At 40.4% G+C, this 18,022-nt stretch overlaps 1 protein-coding gene across 1 annotated transcript; it reads left to right on the top strand.

Annotated features, from left to right (window-relative positions):
* Window positions 1-54: 54 nt before the first annotated feature.
* LOC146987442 (3'-5' exoribonuclease HELZ2-like) lies at window positions 55-16,019 on the top strand. The gene is made up of 20 exons (XM_085776624.1): window positions 55-201; window positions 2,234-3,821; window positions 4,386-4,569; window positions 4,744-4,851; window positions 5,432-5,946; window positions 6,054-6,692; window positions 6,823-7,621; window positions 7,747-7,822; window positions 7,907-11,273; window positions 11,385-11,470; window positions 11,603-11,728; window positions 11,811-11,963; window positions 12,051-12,195; window positions 12,281-12,409; window positions 12,950-13,142; window positions 13,261-13,413; window positions 14,133-14,342; window positions 14,434-14,590; window positions 14,875-15,042; window positions 15,129-16,019. The coding sequence occupies exons 2-20, from the start codon at window positions 2,476-2,478 to the stop codon at window positions 15,239-15,241; spliced, it is 8,667 nt and encodes a 2,888-aa protein (XP_085632750.1). The 5' UTR covers window positions 55-201; window positions 2,234-2,475; the 3' UTR covers window positions 15,242-16,019.
* Window positions 16,020-18,022: the final 2,003 nt, after the last annotated feature.

The following is an 18,022-nucleotide window of genomic DNA, read 5'->3' on the forward strand; positions in this document are numbered from 1 at the left end:
AGAAACGAAACTTATGTCCCGGTCTGTCCCCGGCGACCAGCGTCCCGCCTACAGTATCTCCCAGCTGTTTTCCGGCTCAGGGAGGGGTTACGTATATTCTCCACTGTACACCGAGACTCCATCAAACCAGATGGCCGCGACAAGATGGATAACCTCGCCTAGTCCTCGATACGCGATACCAGCCTTAATGGAGTGCAGCCGGTAATTAAGAATGACTATTATGATTATTATAATGTGTTGTTGTTGCCAGTCTTCCTCAGTTTCATCATCCTCTTTCTCTCACTAGTTGTAGCAACAGATTCTGTCACAGTGACATACTTGTAATGGCTGTTACTGAGTTCTCTGACAGAGGATAAACTGCAGAACATTTCACTTTTTTTTTTTTTTTTCAAGTTCAAAGTCTAGTGCAACATTACCCTGGTCATTAGAGTCGACTTCAGTTTGAGCGGGTGCCACTCTGCTTGCTCTTGTTGTGCTAAAAACTCGCAATGCCGCCATCTGCTGGACTTTAGATGGAAATTCAGCTAATAGATAGATTATATTACAGTTTTTCTCAATCGCTTTGGTGCTTTTCTCACATCACTCTTAACATTTGCACAACAGTTAGTGCATGAAAGCATTTGCAATTTGTTCAGAGGAAGGAGAAACTGCTACTATGATGTGGACAAATGACGACATGTTGTGGAGGTTGAACTAATAGTTATGAGAACTTTCATTCTGATCTGAGAATAGCACCAAAGCGATTCTCAATCGCTTTCTCCTTCCTCTGAACAAATTGCAAATGCTTTTGGACATGTATCAGCTGCTCTCATACAATTCTCTGCTGTTTTACAACATTATCATTTGTTTATGTCATGTAAGTCAAAATGAACTATACTTTTGAACGCTGAATAGTCTTTCCCTATAAAACTAATAGTCCTCATTTCATTGCTTGAGTCATTAATTGTAATAATAATTGTTGAACTAGTTTTCAAAATCTGTCAAACTAATTTTAAATGTTGGGAGAAGCACTGTGAATCCAATTATTCAAACATTTACAGTAAGGAACAATGTAATGTAAACAAGTAATTCAGCACTAAACAATCTGCACTGCTGTCATTGTGTCAGGCATTACTGTAAGATACAGTGGGACATTTACATTTAGACTTACAGCTTCACTAGAGAACAGATTTACTGTATTGTAATGAATTACAGCAACCACAGTAAAGATTTCCCATCTTTACAGTACAGTACTGTACTACAGCATTTTACAAGTAGGAAGCACTTTTACAGTATTGTACACTACAGTAATAATGGTTGATGCAGTATATGTACTGTACATTACTGTAATTTTACCCTGCATCACATAGGATCACAAGACAACCTGACAGAGGTGGAAGACACTGAGCCCTTTTTACTCTGCTACAAGAACAAGACATGTGTGCAATGGTGATTACAAACAATGGCATAAGGTTGAAAGAGATACAATGTAAGGATGACATTACTGTATCTTTGGGAATATTGAATCTGTTTCAATCGCTACAGTTGACAGAGTGATGAAGATGAAAATGTGACTGGAACGTCTGGATGTGCAGACGTGTAGGTTCAGTTACTATATGTACTGCAACATTGTTTACGTAAAGTTGTACCCAAAGAGTGTTTCTTATGTTTGTTGTAGATGACTGTAGTGTATTTTTCCTTTGCACGATGCTGTGAACAAATCAGAATTGCAAAGAGCATATGCAGTAGAAATGTGAAACTTCAGTATCTCCACTAAATACAGTAATGTGTAACTTTACTGTAGTTTTCACATGGCTGTACAATAGTGTATAGTGCTGTCTTGAGCATTTTCAGGTAGTATCATCACTTTTTGCATTGGAAAACACTTAGAGAATAAAGTGTCCTAATGAAAACATGACAAAGCCATTTGACCATCTTGTTCATAAACGATGGTGTCAGGACTTCTCATTCTGACGACACTGACAGTTTCATTGACATGAGTACTTTCTTTTGAGGGATGGACGATCCATTTTGAGCAGGTGACGCGCTTTTGCAGGTCATCTACTAGGTTTTGCAGTTTGCAATAATTGTTCTGAGAAATGCACTAACTGTTGTGCAAATGTTAAGAGTGATGTGAGAAAAGCACCAAAGCGATTGAGAAAAATTGTAACATAACTCTTGATTCTAGTCTACTGATTAGTAAACAAATGAATGCTGGTGCATATCACATTGTTTCCTCTGTTTTCTCTTTCAGACTCTCTCAGGCAAACTTGGATGTTACTCAGACTTTGTTGGTCTGATGCAACCGACTTTTGTCAGACATACTACAGCTTTAGTTAATCAGACTGATAATCAGGGTCTGTTTTTGTGACTGACTATAAACAGGTGACGTGCCTGAAAACAATTTGTCTTATCCTCGACAACATTCCTACATTCTGCAGAGCCAGGAAAGCTTTTTCATCAATTGGCTGCGTTGAGCATTATGAATGTATCAAAATGTCAGCTGGTGGGTCCATGCTCGCTCCACTCTCAACCACCCATGACCTCAAACTTGCATGCGCTCAGTGCTCTGTCAAAGAGAGAGAAATTACCTATAGAGTGAGGTCGGTCCAACACCAGTGTGCCCATACTCTCCTGCTCTGCAAAGCCAAAGGAGACAGCAAGTGGAGACCTGTTAATGGACGACCCCAGTTTCCACTTCCGAGTCAGTATGAGGTGTGTCGCTACTTTAAGGAGGGTTCTGGTTGCACATATCACAGGAATCGATGCACATTTGCCAGAAGTGCTGAAGAAGCTGCTGTGTGGAACTTTGTAAAGCGACACAGAGTAGACCACATACTTTTTTGTAGTCTAGTAGCTCAGTCTGAGAGGGGACTTGATCAGCCTGACAATCCTGAATCTCTGGATGACCTCTTGGCATCACTGAATTTGAAGGCTGCCTGTGATCTGTGCTCTGTCAAGCACAAAGAAATAACATACACAGTTAAGTCAGTTAGTCACACGTGCAAAAGAAATCTGCTTTTAGCCAAAGCTAAGGCGTCTGACCAGTGGAGGCCTGTCTCTGAGCGGCCTAAATGTGGAAACTTTGGACAAAATGTCTTTTACCAAGTGTGCTGCTTCTACGATGAAGGTTCTGGATGTAAAAAACATGGACAGGAATGCACTTTTGCCAGGAGCTATGAGGAGGCCACTGTATGGAACTATGTGAGAGACAACAAAATAGATACAAACAAATTAATCAAACTTGTAACTAAGTCTGAGCCTGTTTGTACATCCCCAGAAAATGCAGCTAAAAGCATACTTCAGCAGTTGTCTGGTGAATTCATCCAGCTCTGTAAAACCTGCTTTCTTGCTCGTCCTCAAAAACTAACAATCAAAAGGTGGAATTCATATTGTGCAGCAGAAGAAGGTCACAGCTGGGACCCAGTCTTAGTTCACCACCTATCAGAGAACAGTCAAAAGCACATGTACAGCCAGGTGCGTCCTCTTCCACCAAACTGTGAGTTTAAGTATTGCAATCATGTCATGCAGGGGATGCCCTGCTGGCATGGGCCCAACCCCTGCCCGTCTGCACAGAGTAGGGCAGAGATGGTAGTGTGGAAAGCTGAGCACAGCGGGCTCTCTGTACGGCCTCATCTCCTTCAGCTGAGCCGGCAGACCAAGCCCAGGAGGCAGACTTTGCACTGCAAAGTCTGCCTCCTGGACCTGTCCTCCCCAGACAGTTTCTACAAGCACTGCTTGTCTTTGGAACATGCCCGGTTGCTCTCTGAAGACACCACCACCAAGTGGACAGGACGACCGCCTCCACACAACCGCCGAGATGAGCTCTGGCTGTGTCAGAGGTGAATAATGCTACTGTACTTCCCTTCGCATGTTTTACAACCTTCCTGTTTATTTTCACAGGTCCCTCATCATAGCTTTGTCCCACTATGGGGGAGTGGGAGGGGGGGTTACAATTCATTATTGTTAAAATAAACTCCGAGGCATTATTTTGAGATGTGTCACACATTCTTGAGATTTTCATTTGGTTTTAATGAGATGGCAGAGCATGTTAACCACTGGTTTACAAGGTTACGGTATGCTGGTCCCTGCTCCCCTCTGCTGGACTGGAATTGTACTACATCTCTTCAATTTGTTGTCAGTATTGTGATTTGATTTTCATATGACATTGGCACAACAAGAAACAGTTCAATCAGTCAGTAACTGTCTCCATGTGTCATTTATGTATAACAGAAAAAAGTTGATAAAAATATCAGTGTGCATTTGATTGTATTAGACCTTCCATAATTTAGAAGCTTCAGGAGCATACACCAGAATAAAACAGGAATTAATCTAAATGGATCAATTTGATGCATTTACTGTTCTAGAGTATTTGATTGAAAAATCTCTATGACATTTCATCCTAGACCACAAACCTGTGAGTACGGCATCAGGTGCCCAAAAGCTCATTCTCTGGAAGAACTGAAGGAGTGGCTGATGCGCTCTAAAGAGGAGAAGATGATCAGAGCTAACATCGATGCCCAGGGTCTCATGTCCTATAATGAAAGGCTATTGGAGGAATACAGAAACAGCAGCAACGAAGTGTACATCGTGAGTATGAGGCTCTAACCACTTTATTGGCAAAGAATTTGTAATAGCTTAGTAGACAGATTGAAAGACACATTGTGCTATCACATAGTCAACACTGAAAGTTTTGCCAATTAACAAAATGCTTTTAGTGAAGTTAAATCAATATATTATTCTCTTCTTTGTCATTCTGAGCAGATGTCTGAAAACGTGGATGATGTCAGCATCTCTTGTGATGAAGATCTAACTGTGGAGTGTCAACAGACAGGTGCAACGCTAAAATGGACTTTTCGAGTCGAAACAGAGGTAAGTTTTCAAATCTGGATTGTTTTAAAGGTGTGGATGTAAATTTTCTTGTGTTAAGTTAGAGAAAAGTCCAGCATCTAAATATTTAACTTAACACGGCATCGTGTAAACACAGCAGGGCTGCCGTGTCATATTTTCCAATTGACTGGTACAGACAGCACAAGCCATGTGGGGGTAGGGGGACATGAGGCATTAAATGGTAACAAGTTATTAGGGTTCTTTATGTGACTCAACAGAACAAGCACCAAACATTCAATATGTACCTGTATGTAAACCAGACCATGAAAATGAGATGCAAATCAAATGATGATTGTGATTCAAAGGCTACTTCTTGTTTTCAGTAGATGGCTATGACCGTGATGTCATGTTAGTGTATAAATGTCTTAAGTTTTAAAAGTGGCATGTCAACGGCAAATTGGACAATATATAAAAGAGTTACAACAGCATATTTAAATACTGTGTCAGACAGTGTAATGCCACACAATTGTCATCTTGAAATAAAAACTTTTTTTTCATGTCCCAGACATCATGGTACATGATTGTTATCGTGTGCCTAATTGTCACTTTTGTATATATGTAGAGACAGCTCGAGCATGTGGCTCTCCTGAAGCAGGAACCAGGAGCTTTGTTCACCCTTGGTGACATCAGCTCTGATCCCTGCCTCTGCTCCTCTGGTGACGACTTTCTAAATGAAGACAAAACCTATGACGTCACTGTGTCTTTCACATCCATCAACTCAGGCTTGTATGATCAGTGGCTAGTGCTAGATTTTGATATGAGACCAGTGCTCCTGAGGAAACTCAGAGTAAGAGTAGGCCAGCTGTCGCTGGATGACACTGAACAACCAGCTGTGAATCATGGCGCCACCTTTCAAAGAGCGGAGCGATGGCATCGAGGAAATAGGGTCATCATACCATGTTCCTCCAGGACAGAGGAGCAGGAGGAACTGTTGAAGAAGTACAAACCTCCTCAGATTAGCTTTCAGTATAAATCTTCACACAACAGCACATCACCTCTGAATAATGAGAACTACAAAGAGAGAATGCACCACTTCCTGTACAATGAGGAACATGCGGAGGACCAGGTTGTTTCAAGGTAATGTAGTTGTCTCTTCATTTTTCTTTTCTTAGGGCGCAAATGTGCTTTCCAGTTCCTCACTCTTTGTAAAAATAATGAATGGACTTTTTTCTTGTTTACTATAGGCTCAATGTTTGTGGAGAAATAACAACACTGGCGACGTTAAACCATGCACAGTGGGGCATGCTTATAGCTCTTCAGGGAGAACTGTTCTGTGCTATCTCAATTCCTTGTAATCTCACACCAGACACTCCCGAGGGACTGGTACTAAGACGAAGCATCCAGTCTGGGCTGATAGCCCCTTTATCTTCAAGTGATCGACAACATAAGGTCTATGAAGCCATCGTTCTGCAAGATCAAACAAGTGAAAACAAAATGTATTTGCAATTGTCTAAAAAATGCTGCTCTGATCTTGAACTCAAAAGCAACGAATCATATCCAATGGAAGTGCAGTTTCAGGTGAACCGCCAAAGCTTCTGCTCCATGCACAAGGCCATAGACCTCCTTCCTGATACAAACATAGTGCTGCCAGACCTTAAAAAGTGTGAAGTTCCTGTTAATAGCATCCGCTATGAGAACCTGAATGAAAAGCAGCAGTCAGCAATTGACTTCATCACAGGAAAGCCTGTTATCCAAAAATCTGTGGCACCACTTCTCATCTATGGACCATTTGGAACTGGGAAAACATTCACCCTTGCTACAGCAGCCAGAGAGCTTGCTAAGCAGCCTCACAACAAAGTGCTAATTTGCACCCATACCAACAGGTAGTACATTGTTTTTTAGATATTAATAGTTTGATTGTATGAATATTTTTGCTTTAAACTGTACTGTTGTAGAGACATTACAACTACACCAACATGTATGTTTAACCTTGGTGATTTTGTTTCTCCTCAGTTCTGCAGATCTGTACATCAAAGACCACTTCCATCCATTCATGGATGCGAAAAATGATGGAATGAGGCCAATTAGGATAAAAGCAAACAAACAAGGCACTGCTTTGGGGGCCACAGATGAGATCACCTTAAAATACTGTTTGCTTTCAAAGGATAGACAACATTTTCTCCTACCTACAAAAGCTGCCCTTGATTACCACAACACCATCATAACCACCACAACAATGACAAGATATTTTCAAGACCTGAACCTGCCAAAAGGATACTTCACCCATATTCTTATTGATGAAGCCTCTCAGATGCTGGAATGTGAGGCCTTGATGGCTGTTGGTCTTGCTGGGCCCAACACCAGAGTTGTTTTGGCTGGAGACCACATGCAAATGGGACCCAAGCTTTTCTCAGTAGATGACCATCATCGTTCAGATCACACACTGCTTAATCGGTTGTTCCACTTCTACCAAGGCCAGAAGTGTGATGCTGCCCAGAACAGTAGAATCATTTTTAGTGAAAACTACCGCTCAACCAAAGAAATTGTGGAGTTTGTATCCACCCATTTCTATGTTGGTAAGAACGATGTTATCAAAGCCAGTGGAGATATTCCAGCTCCTGAAGACAGTAATGCTCTAAAGTTTCATCATGTGAGGGGAGAATGTGTCTTAGACACTGTGTCTATGACTTGGTATAACGATGAAGAGATTTACAAAGTCGCTGAAGCAGTGAAAGGAATTCTGGAACAGTGGCCATCGACCTGGGGGCCCAAGGACCAAAGCTCAATTTGTGTCCTCTCAGAGGGGTTTCAGGTAAATTAAAATATATTTTTAATATATTTTACATAAACACAGTGAAGATTTCTGCATCATAGGCAATGGCATTACTTAATAATGATCACAGTCTAATTATCCCACTACTTTTTCGTGGTTTATAGGTTCGTAAAATGCGGAGAGCCCTTTCAAGAATAGGCCTTCCTAAAGTGCATGTTGAGAATCTCGCAAACGTGCAAGGTAAGCTCTTATGAACTGACTTGATATTACCTGTAATAAATGTTGTTATTATAAATCATAAAAGCTTCCTTTATGTTTCATCAGGAAAACAGTTCAGAACAGTCGTGATGACCGCTGTGCAAACACGTGACAGTCTGAAAACGTCACACCTGCCTGGTCTGGAACTGTTCAATGATGCCCGTGTGTTAAACACAGCAATGACCAGGGCTCAGTCCCAGGTGGTTGTGATTGGAGATGCTGCTGCCCTTTGTTGCTTTGGGAAATGCTCAAAAATCTGGAAGAGCTACATCGACCACTGCATCAGTAATAACAGTGCTGCACCCCAACATTTCACCAAAGATTTCTTTGGAAAAGATGTTGCAGAAACTGAAAGGTTTCAAAAATCTGAACCTGTGGATGAGAGCAACATTTTTACTGACTCAATTCTTCAAGAGCTAAAAGATGAATATGAACAGATGAGCACAGAATACAGTTCCAATGACAACAGCTTGGAAATGAAAAGTTTCGATCAATATAAGTCAAGATCATCAAACAATATCATTGATGATGACAACGACCATTCAGAGCAAGGAATGTTGGTCAGGGAGACATTTAACAGAGGATTCGTCATACCATCTGATAACCCCGCCAGACATATAACCATCAAGGGAAGGGCAAACCTGGGTAAGACCTTCACAGGAGATGAAGTGCTAATACAAACAGCAAAGGTGATCAGAATCATCAAGGAGTCTCAAACAGCCCGTGTACTTCCGTGTCTGCTTGAGGAAGAGGACTACAGCAAACCAAGACAGAGTTCTGGGTACAAGTTTGTCAAAAGGTTGATGATGCCCATTAAAAAATCAGAGCCCAAAATACGCATACTGCTCCACAAGGAAAGACGCAACTTCATTCCAATTTGGGAGGAAATGGACAGGCAGTGGACAATTGTAGAACGTAAACGTCTCAATGAAAATCTAAGACAGAACTATGTATTCATGGTGCAAGTGATTGGATGGAGAGAAAACTGTAATTATCCACTGGGTAAAGTAATTGAAATTCTACCAGTTGGACGTTCTTTGAGCAATGGACTAAGGATCTTAAATGAAGAATTCAGGATTTCAGGAAATACATCTAAATCAGACGAAGCAGACAGGGAAGATGAAGATGAACAACATAGACAGGACATACGTAAGGTAATTACTTTCACTGTCGATCCAGTAGGATCAAAAGACTTGGATGATGCCATCAGTGTCAAAGACAATGGAAACCACTTTGAGGTGGGAGTCCATATTGCAGATGTGGCAAGCTATGTGAGACTAGGTAGTGAATTAGATGAGGATGCAAAATACCAAGGGACTACGTATTACCGCGGTAGAGGAAAACCTGAACATATGTTCCACCAAGACTTGAGCACTGGATGCTTCAGTCTGCTGCCAGGTGAAGATCGCAGGGTGGTTTCATTAATGTTCAATGTTAACAAGGCAACAAATGAGGTCATTGGAGTGCCAAACTTCCAGCTGTCACTCATCAGGTCAGATAAGCAGCTTTCTTATGAAAAGGCAGAGGAAGTAATTAACAAAAAGTATGGACAGAGACTGAAATCGGACACAGTAGAAGACTGTGTTGTAGTGGCTTATTGTTTTGCAAAGGCTCAAAGGAAAGTCAGACTTAAGGATTGGGCTTATTCGCAACCTGATAATCAAAGATTACCTGGGGAGCGCAAAGCCCATCTGATGATTGAAGAGCTGAGTGTGTTATTCAACAAATATGCATCTCAGACTTTGATTAGTTCAGAAAAAACCAGGCACTACACACCTCTTCGCTGTCAGGATAAACCGACTCTTGAAAAGGTAGAAGAATTCAAGCAGAAATACAGTGAATTCATACCTCTGTCCTTTCATGTGAGGCATCAAGTTGACCATGAGGAAGAAGAAGACCCAAACTGCAAAAACTTCCGCATACTCAGAAAAGTGTGGACAGATATCCAATCAGCTGCCGGAGATGATGACATAGACAAAATGGTGGACCTTGTTGCTGCTGATGACATCCATCCGCTCCTCCAGCCAGTTGTAAATCAGTTCAGAAGGTGCTCTACTAAAGCTTTTGTCATCCGTTCAAAGTCCTCTCCCAAAGCAGATATTGGGCATTATTCTCTGAAAGTTCCATCTTACACAAATGCAACCTCACCCATTCGGCGGTACATGGACATCGTCTTACAGAGACTTTTACACACTGTCATATGTGACAGGAACGTAAAATATACAAGACCAGAGATCACAGCTTTGTGTAATCAGTTTGAGGGAAACTTCAAGAATGCCAAGGAGTATGAACAAAAAGCTGAGCAAATGTCTTATGCAGAGAGCATGACAAAACAAAGTGCTCCAAAACTAGCCTTTGTTTCCAGTGCAGATCCTGACAAAGATAGCTTTGAGGTGTCATTTCCTTTTAATGAAATATTTGCAGAGTGCTTAATTATGTACAAAGATTTACAGTTAGAGGACCAACCATTTTATGATAAAGAAAATCACTGCATCCATCTTCAATGGAAAAAACGAATCTATGATGCTGACACTATGGACCTTCACAGAGAGTTGAAGATGCTGCCAGATTGTCGTGCCTGCATTGAGCTCCCACTCACAGAATGGAAAGCCATAATTGAAGCGATTGACAAACAAAATTGGGAACGTGCGAAGTTTCGAATAATGAATGCAACTACAAAGCCTCTGCAATACAACCTCCTGCCAAAGCCATCTGAGATGCCTCATTCCAATATCAACACAAGTATCTCTGAGGAAGTCACCAAGATACAAAGTGAGCATGAAGTTGATATCAGCCTCCAGTTGCAGTCCGGTGACACACTTCAGGTGCAGTTGACAGCAGAAGTAAAAAGAGCTTATCAGACGCCTGCGGTTCAGTTGGTGCACATCAACCCGAACTTTGAGATTTGTGTGGATCATGTTCACAGTCCCATCAAATGCTTCTCCAAATCTGCAGATGACCCATCTAGGATTCAGTATAGTGACACAAAGGAGTACATACGGATCTGGAAACCAATGTGTGAGATGGAATCTGCATCAACTGCAGTGGATGAAAGTGACAGCATAGTCATTGAGAAGCTGGTGGTGAACTTCAGGAGAAAGGAAGGAACACTAACAGGAAGCTTTTTCCTACCTCAGGAATGGATCGTTGAACGGGCCATTGAAGTCAACCTTTTTAAGTGCTTAATGTGCATACGGAAAAGAGGCTTGAAGTTGACTTCAACCCCGGAACATTGCGCAGCAGTAGACCCCAGAGAGTTCACATGGGTGGTTCATGGTGTTACAAAAAATGTAACAAAGAAAAAATTTCCAAATGAAGGAAGTGTGGTAGAGTTCTATGTCAATCACCAGCCAATGGAATACACTCCTGAGTGTGTCTTACAGAAAAACACACATTTCACTGTTGAAATAATCCCAAAGCTCCTGCCTGACATGTAAGTTTAAACGTACCTCACCTTGAACCAAAATAACTCTGGTTATAGTTTATTTTAATGTGTGTGTTTGTGTTGAGGTGTGTATTTATGTTTCCTTTTTTTTTTTTGCAGCCGGAAAGAAGGTGCTGTGGTCAACATTACTTATGCATGTGATCTTGTTCAGAGTATAGCACTTGGACAACACATTCCAAGAGAGGGTATGTCCACTAGTTGACAGTAAATGATTGCATAGATTGAAACTATTTGTATTCATCGGAGTAACACATTATCCATTCCTATAGTTTGTTTTGAATTTAATTATTATATCTGTCATCATTTTATCATTGCAGTCAGACCAGTTGATTTCTACATGAGGAAAGATTTTTCCAATGTACTGCCACCACTTAACCACAGTCAGCGACATGCTGTGCATTCAGCTCTGAATAACCCCTTCACACTTATACAGGGACCACCTGGTAAGAGTTAAAGCATATATTTAACTGCTCCACATTGTTTTAAAGACTGAAACACAATTTTCCCAACCACCACCTCATATAGGGACGGGAAAGACAGTCGTCGGCGTGTACATCGTGTATGGTTTCTTTGAGCTGAACTCTCAAAACCAAAGGAAATTTGTTGATCCAAAGGACGACAAGAAACAAGTTATTCTCTACTGTGGCCCATCCAACAAGTCTGTTGATGTTGTTGCAGGCAAGTAACTTAAAGTTATCTCACAAAAGTTTTAGCTTTTTGTGTGTGATCATAACCCATGTTGTTTCTTTTACTGTTGTGACACAGAATACCTATTGAGGGTTAAGGGAGAACTAAAGCCCCTCAGGGTCTACAGCCAACAGGTGGAGATGCTTGATTACCCTTATCCAGACTGCACCCTTCAGTTTTCCCAGAGGACACTTCGCCAAGATCGTTCTAAACCTGAGCTCAGGTACTGTACACACCAGTTGGTGACACTGGTTTGAAACATTTCCTGCGATTAATAACTAACACTTGAACGTTTTACATGGTTTCAGGAGCATCACTCTGCATCACCGCATGCGACAGGACCAAAACCCTTTTTCAACACAAATAAAAGATTTTGACCGACGCATTCAACTTGCCCTTGAGAAAAAAGAAGTGCTGACTACTCAGGATGTGAGGAAGTAAGTTCAGATGCACCACTCATTTGACAAATTTTATTTTGCAAAAAAGTGATCAAAAGTCACTATTCAGTTAAAAGTAGATCCAAGGGGGCCCCAGTTCGAATCCTGGAATCGGGCAGCCCTTTCCTGCATGTCATTCCCCCTCTCTGCCTCCCCATTTCCTGTCGCTCTCTCCACTGTGCTATCGATTAAAGGCAATAAAAAGCCCAAAAAATACTTTCAAAACATTTTTTAAAAGTAAATCCCAGAATATTTTTTTACTAGTCATGAATTTTTGTATATCAGATCAGATCATGATATAAAATATTTTAGATGTGTGTACCGTATGTGTTTGTCTGTATGTGTAATGTACATATATATGACTACATCACACAACCCCATGTCAAACACCTAAACCATCCCTTTAAGCATATATTGATTCTGATTTTATTCCATTATCCGACTACAGTCAATGTCCAACCCTATTATTTTTGCCTTAATGTAATTTTCTGTAAGAAGTTTACTTTCTGTCCTACCTGTACAAATCATTTTTCCTCCTAGATACAAAGATCTTCTCACAGATGCTCGGACACATGAGCTTAAACAGCATGACATCATATTATGCACATGTACACAGTCTTCCACCCCAAGCTTGACCAAGACTGTCAGTGCACGTCAGATCCTCATTGATGAAAGTGCAATGGCCACTGAGCCCCAGGCCCTGATACCATTAGTCTGCAACAAACCAGAAAAGGTGTGTTTTTCACTTAATGGTCCATGCATTTATGGTCTGTGTGTTCTACCTGTCCCTGATACTAATCTCTATTATTTCTAGATATATTCACTCTAATGTTTTACAATATCACTTTCAGATTGTTTTGATTGGTGACCACAAGCAGTTACGCCCCATTGTTAAGAACGAGCATGTGAAGAAGCTGGGGATGGCCAAATCTCTGTTTGAGCGCTATTATTCATCACCAACTACATCTAAAAGCACAGTGATGCTGGACACCCAGTACAGGATGGTGAGAATATGATACATACACGCTTTATATGTAATTGCAGTGTGTACCATTTATTGCATTAGTTGGTTGATATGTTAATAGCTACCCTCTCCTACAAACATATTGTGTTAGTAAACATACATTACAATTTGTTCATTTATATTTCCACTACAAACATGAGACCATGGACCAAAAGGTTCATCTTTGGTGCCATTGACGTTCCCTATTCATATTCATGACCCTCCACCAAACATGTAACCATGTGGGACTGAATAGCACCCTGATGTCCATTTTGGGATAACAGTTATGTAGCAAACAATAGCATCATACGTATAGGTGTGCTAGGAATATTTTTTTCTTTGATCCTAGAATTTACATATGAATTGGGAGGCAAGCCTTTAAACACACATCTCCACCAGGCTGGAATCAGTTTATTGGGCTCTACCAGCTCTTAGTTTTATCTTTGTTTTTCATATACGGTATACATGTAAACATATGGATATACAGTAGCTTTCTCTGGGTATTTGTATAGGTAATGTGCATTTAACTTCATAGTGAATAATTGGTTTTGAGAGTAAAAATGAAACTGTTCATCCTCAAAGTGTTTGTCCTGCAAATAAAATACATGTCACATATTATTTATTATTGTTACATACTTACTGTAGCAAAATTATATGACCACTTAGGATAGATATTGGGATATATAAAACTGCGATTAACATTAACATCTACTCTTATAGCACGAGGCCATATGCGCTTTCCCATCAGAAGAATATTATGAGGGAAAGCTGAAAACTGGAGTAAAACAGAGGAGCAGTGTCCTGCGTGTTGATAAGCGAACAATGCCAATCGTTTTTGGGCATGTCCAAGGAAAGACAGTCCGCTTGGTTGTCAACACAGCTAAGGGCAACGAGAACTCCAAAGCAAACAAGGAGGAGAGGAAGAAAGTGGTAAGTCACTGGGCATTCTTGCAGTTCATTTGTTTCTTGTGACCATTTATCAATACCTCCAATCACAGGTTTTCCTTTGGTTTTCTTGCAGATTGAAATCGCTGAAATGCTGGTCAAGACTGCCAAAATCGAGCAGCAGAGTATTGTTATTCTGTCGCCCTATAATGCACAAGTGTCAGAAATAAGAGAAGAGCTAAAGAAGAAGAAAATGAATGACATCACTGTTACCACAATCACTAAAAGCCAAGGTATATGGTCAGCTACCAGATGTAGAGCAAGCATATCTATAGGGACTTTAATAGGCACTGGATCAAAAAAATCTAACAATAGGCAAGGATCATAAAAATCTGCACAATGTCTGTCCCTTAGCCTTTCTTTTTTTTAATTTCATGTTTTAAGTGTTAAAATGTTTTTAAAATGTTCATTTGAAAGAACATTCAAATGTAGTAACCTTTAACAAGTAGTGACTCCTATGGGAATACTGAAAATCCTCCATGTCTCATCAAGTGACTCAGATTATTTTCTCTTGTAGGAAGTGAATGGCGCTACGTCCTCATATCTACAGTGTGCTCGCTGCCAAGTGAAGAGATTGAGAGTGAACCAGAGAGAGCTTGGCTGTCCAAACATCTGGGCTTTGTGAGTGATCCCAACCAGATAAATGTGGGAATCACCAGAGCCAAGGAGGGACTCTGCATCATTGGTGAGATACTAAACCCTCTCATCTTTCTGCCTTTAAGGCTCAAAACTCTGTCTCCATCATAACTCAAATTGTCTTTCCTGTCAAAGGGAACCAAGAGTTGCTGAGCTGCAGTGGATCTTGGAGAAAGCTCCTGAAACACTACAGGCGTCACAATGCAGTGACTGATGCAGACAAGATTTCAGTTAATGGTACCACATAAATGATCTCATCTGTCTATTTTTGGAGACAGGATTCGTACAAGCAGAAGATTAGAGCCTCCAGACTTAATCATTGCTTAATGAAATTGGTATATACTGTATATTATTTTTGAAAAGTGTTTTGATGTCACTATCATGTCTTTTGTATTCCTTTTGCAGTTTAGTTGAAAATTAGAAGCAGATTTTATATATATATATATATATATTTTTTTAAATATTTTTGATGTTTGATATTGATCTTGTACTCTGTTTTGATACTCTTCTAGAGACAAGACGTTAGTTAGTCTGTCATATGTTTTGGTGATAAAAGTGCTAAGTAAGTTTAAAGTTTTCAAGTTCAAGAATATTTTTCTTTATTTTATATTTTCATTTTTTTCATACAAGTTTTAAATATTGCATTTAAGAGAAAGAAAACAACAAGCAAACAAGAGTGCTCTTGCTACTTTTAACTGTGAAGACAGAGTTGAGAGCTGTTGCTTGGATCTATTTATTAATGTTTGTTTAGATTTAACCAACATGTACACAATGACCACTGTATTATGTTCCTGATTAACCAGCAATGACTCATGGATGTTTTTTGTAGCTGAACAGGTCGTCTTAACACTCACCAGGGGTCCAGTTTTAAATGTTTTTTGAAAACCTTTTAATCAATGGTGGAATTGCACTGTAGTTTTTTTTTATTATTGTTCTTTATTGTATTTTTTCTTACACTCAGGGATTTTGATTTTTTAAAAATGGTCTGTACAAAAGTTGAACAATTAAAATGCTTTATTTGAGGTCATAATTGTGTCTGTCTGAACCCAGTTATTCAATATAAGGGAGAGCTGCCAAAAACTAGCTCTTGACATTTGCAAAGGCACGAGCTAATGATCAGATAAATCGTTGATCACTGACATCATCGTCCATCCTCACAACCCCTCAATCATCCTGTACCAGACAGACAGGGAGTAGACAGAAAGACTATAGTATTATCTGGAAAATAATGAAAAAAAATGCATAAATCCATGTTAGAACTGCATAGCATAAAAACTGAGCTATTGCAATTCTAACTTCAGCCCTGCGTGCGCCCATTAACTTTTATCTTGTCCTTTCCTAATCACATGATAAATAGCGCTCATCCCACAGGAGTCTCTAGCTTGTGACCCACATTTCCTTTAACAACTTGTGAGGTTCTTACATCTCCATTCTCCAGACATTGTCAAACTAGTTTACTACTAATACCTGCCACATTATAGAATACGGTAGGCTCTGACCAAAGTGATACATCTCATCTGTGTTTTTCACTGTGAACACACATGATGGGAAGCAACAGAAAAGGAAAGCATCATATTTAGAGCACTAGACGCTGTTGGTGCTGCAGAGGGGATGAGGTTTATGTGGGTATGGACTATAATAAACATTAGATCCAGACATTCCCTCATCAGAGACACAGCAGACAGATGAGGTCATTATGACCGTCATACATTTTGTTGCCAGTGGCAAGATGTCAGGACAAAGAGAAGACTGTTCTGTTTCTCATAATGTCATAAATACAGCACAACTGAACTCCTGCTGACTGAAGCTGAAGACTGTAGGACTGAACCCACCTCTAGCTCCAGAGAAGAGAAAGGACTTTCCACTTGACTTGGCTTCATGCAGCCTATAACATGAGGCTATAACCTGGCAACAGGTAACATGATGGGGAATAAATCATGTTATCCCCAGTGTGTTGCATCATCAAATTCAAGATGGACAAAGATTTCCACCAACAATTAGGCTACATTTCTCGGTTGATATGTTTTTGTTTTATTTTCAATTACATACAAATCATGCCCTGACATTTATTTTGGAATGAGGGTTGCAATATTTTCACAGTTCCTGCCCAGAGGAGCTTGCTGATGCAAATTCAAAAAATGTGTCAAATAGTAGCCTATGATTTGGAGTGAAATCAAGATGTTTTGATAGAATTTTTTTAAACACATTTTAGCTTGTGTGATCAATCACCTCTGGTAGCTGCTGATAAACTACCTCAAACCATTCTGCGATGATATACAGCTTATGGTTTCACCCTGTTTTTTTTTACAGTCTATGCCGGTTTCACCATAAGTCTAACATGGGTTTGACTGGTGTTACGTCATCTGTCCTTGCCTGTTCCCTCTGCAAGCAGGCAGCGCGTGCAGAACACGTGCCCTCGCGGAGCTGAGGACACGAGCACGTGAAGTACCACGCTGGATAGGAGACGGTGGGGACGAGCCATCAGCGGGGGAGAAGTGGGGGGGAGGCGGCGCCAACTCAAACCACTAACACGTTTTCTAATGTGACTGAAAATACATTTAAAAAGCGTGTTTAATTAATTATAATTACACTGTTCACACGGCGCTGTTATCGGCTGGTAAAAATCACGCGTGGCGTCACTGATAGTATTGATCATCATATCATGACATATCATGTAGAGAGATTAATGTAGCTGTCACTCACTGTAGCTGATGATATTTCCAGTGCTCCTTTGTTCACCGACAGACACATAACAGAGGTTTCATCTCTGGTTTCATTAAACGTGTTTTGGTACCCCTTGTTCTTTCACAGTGGTACAGCCGAACTCCCCAACCCGTTTCTTCCTTCACGGGCTTCAGGCGGAAACGGAAAGAGGTCGGAAAACACGACATTTTTGAGTTAAAAGAATAAGAGTAGGCCTACTGATGACTGGAGTGAACCCTGAGTGAACCAGGTTAAGAACTATTTCTTTATGAAGAAGGGGAATGGAAAAGACCTGTTTGTGTCTTGGGTAATTTTTATATAGATGG

Source organism: Trachurus japonicus, chromosome 5 (genome assembly GCF_045865225.1).
Source record: "Trachurus japonicus isolate A0001 chromosome 5, Traja_1.0".
Classification (NCBI taxonomy): Eukaryota; Metazoa; Chordata; class Actinopteri; order Carangiformes; family Carangidae; genus Trachurus; species Trachurus japonicus.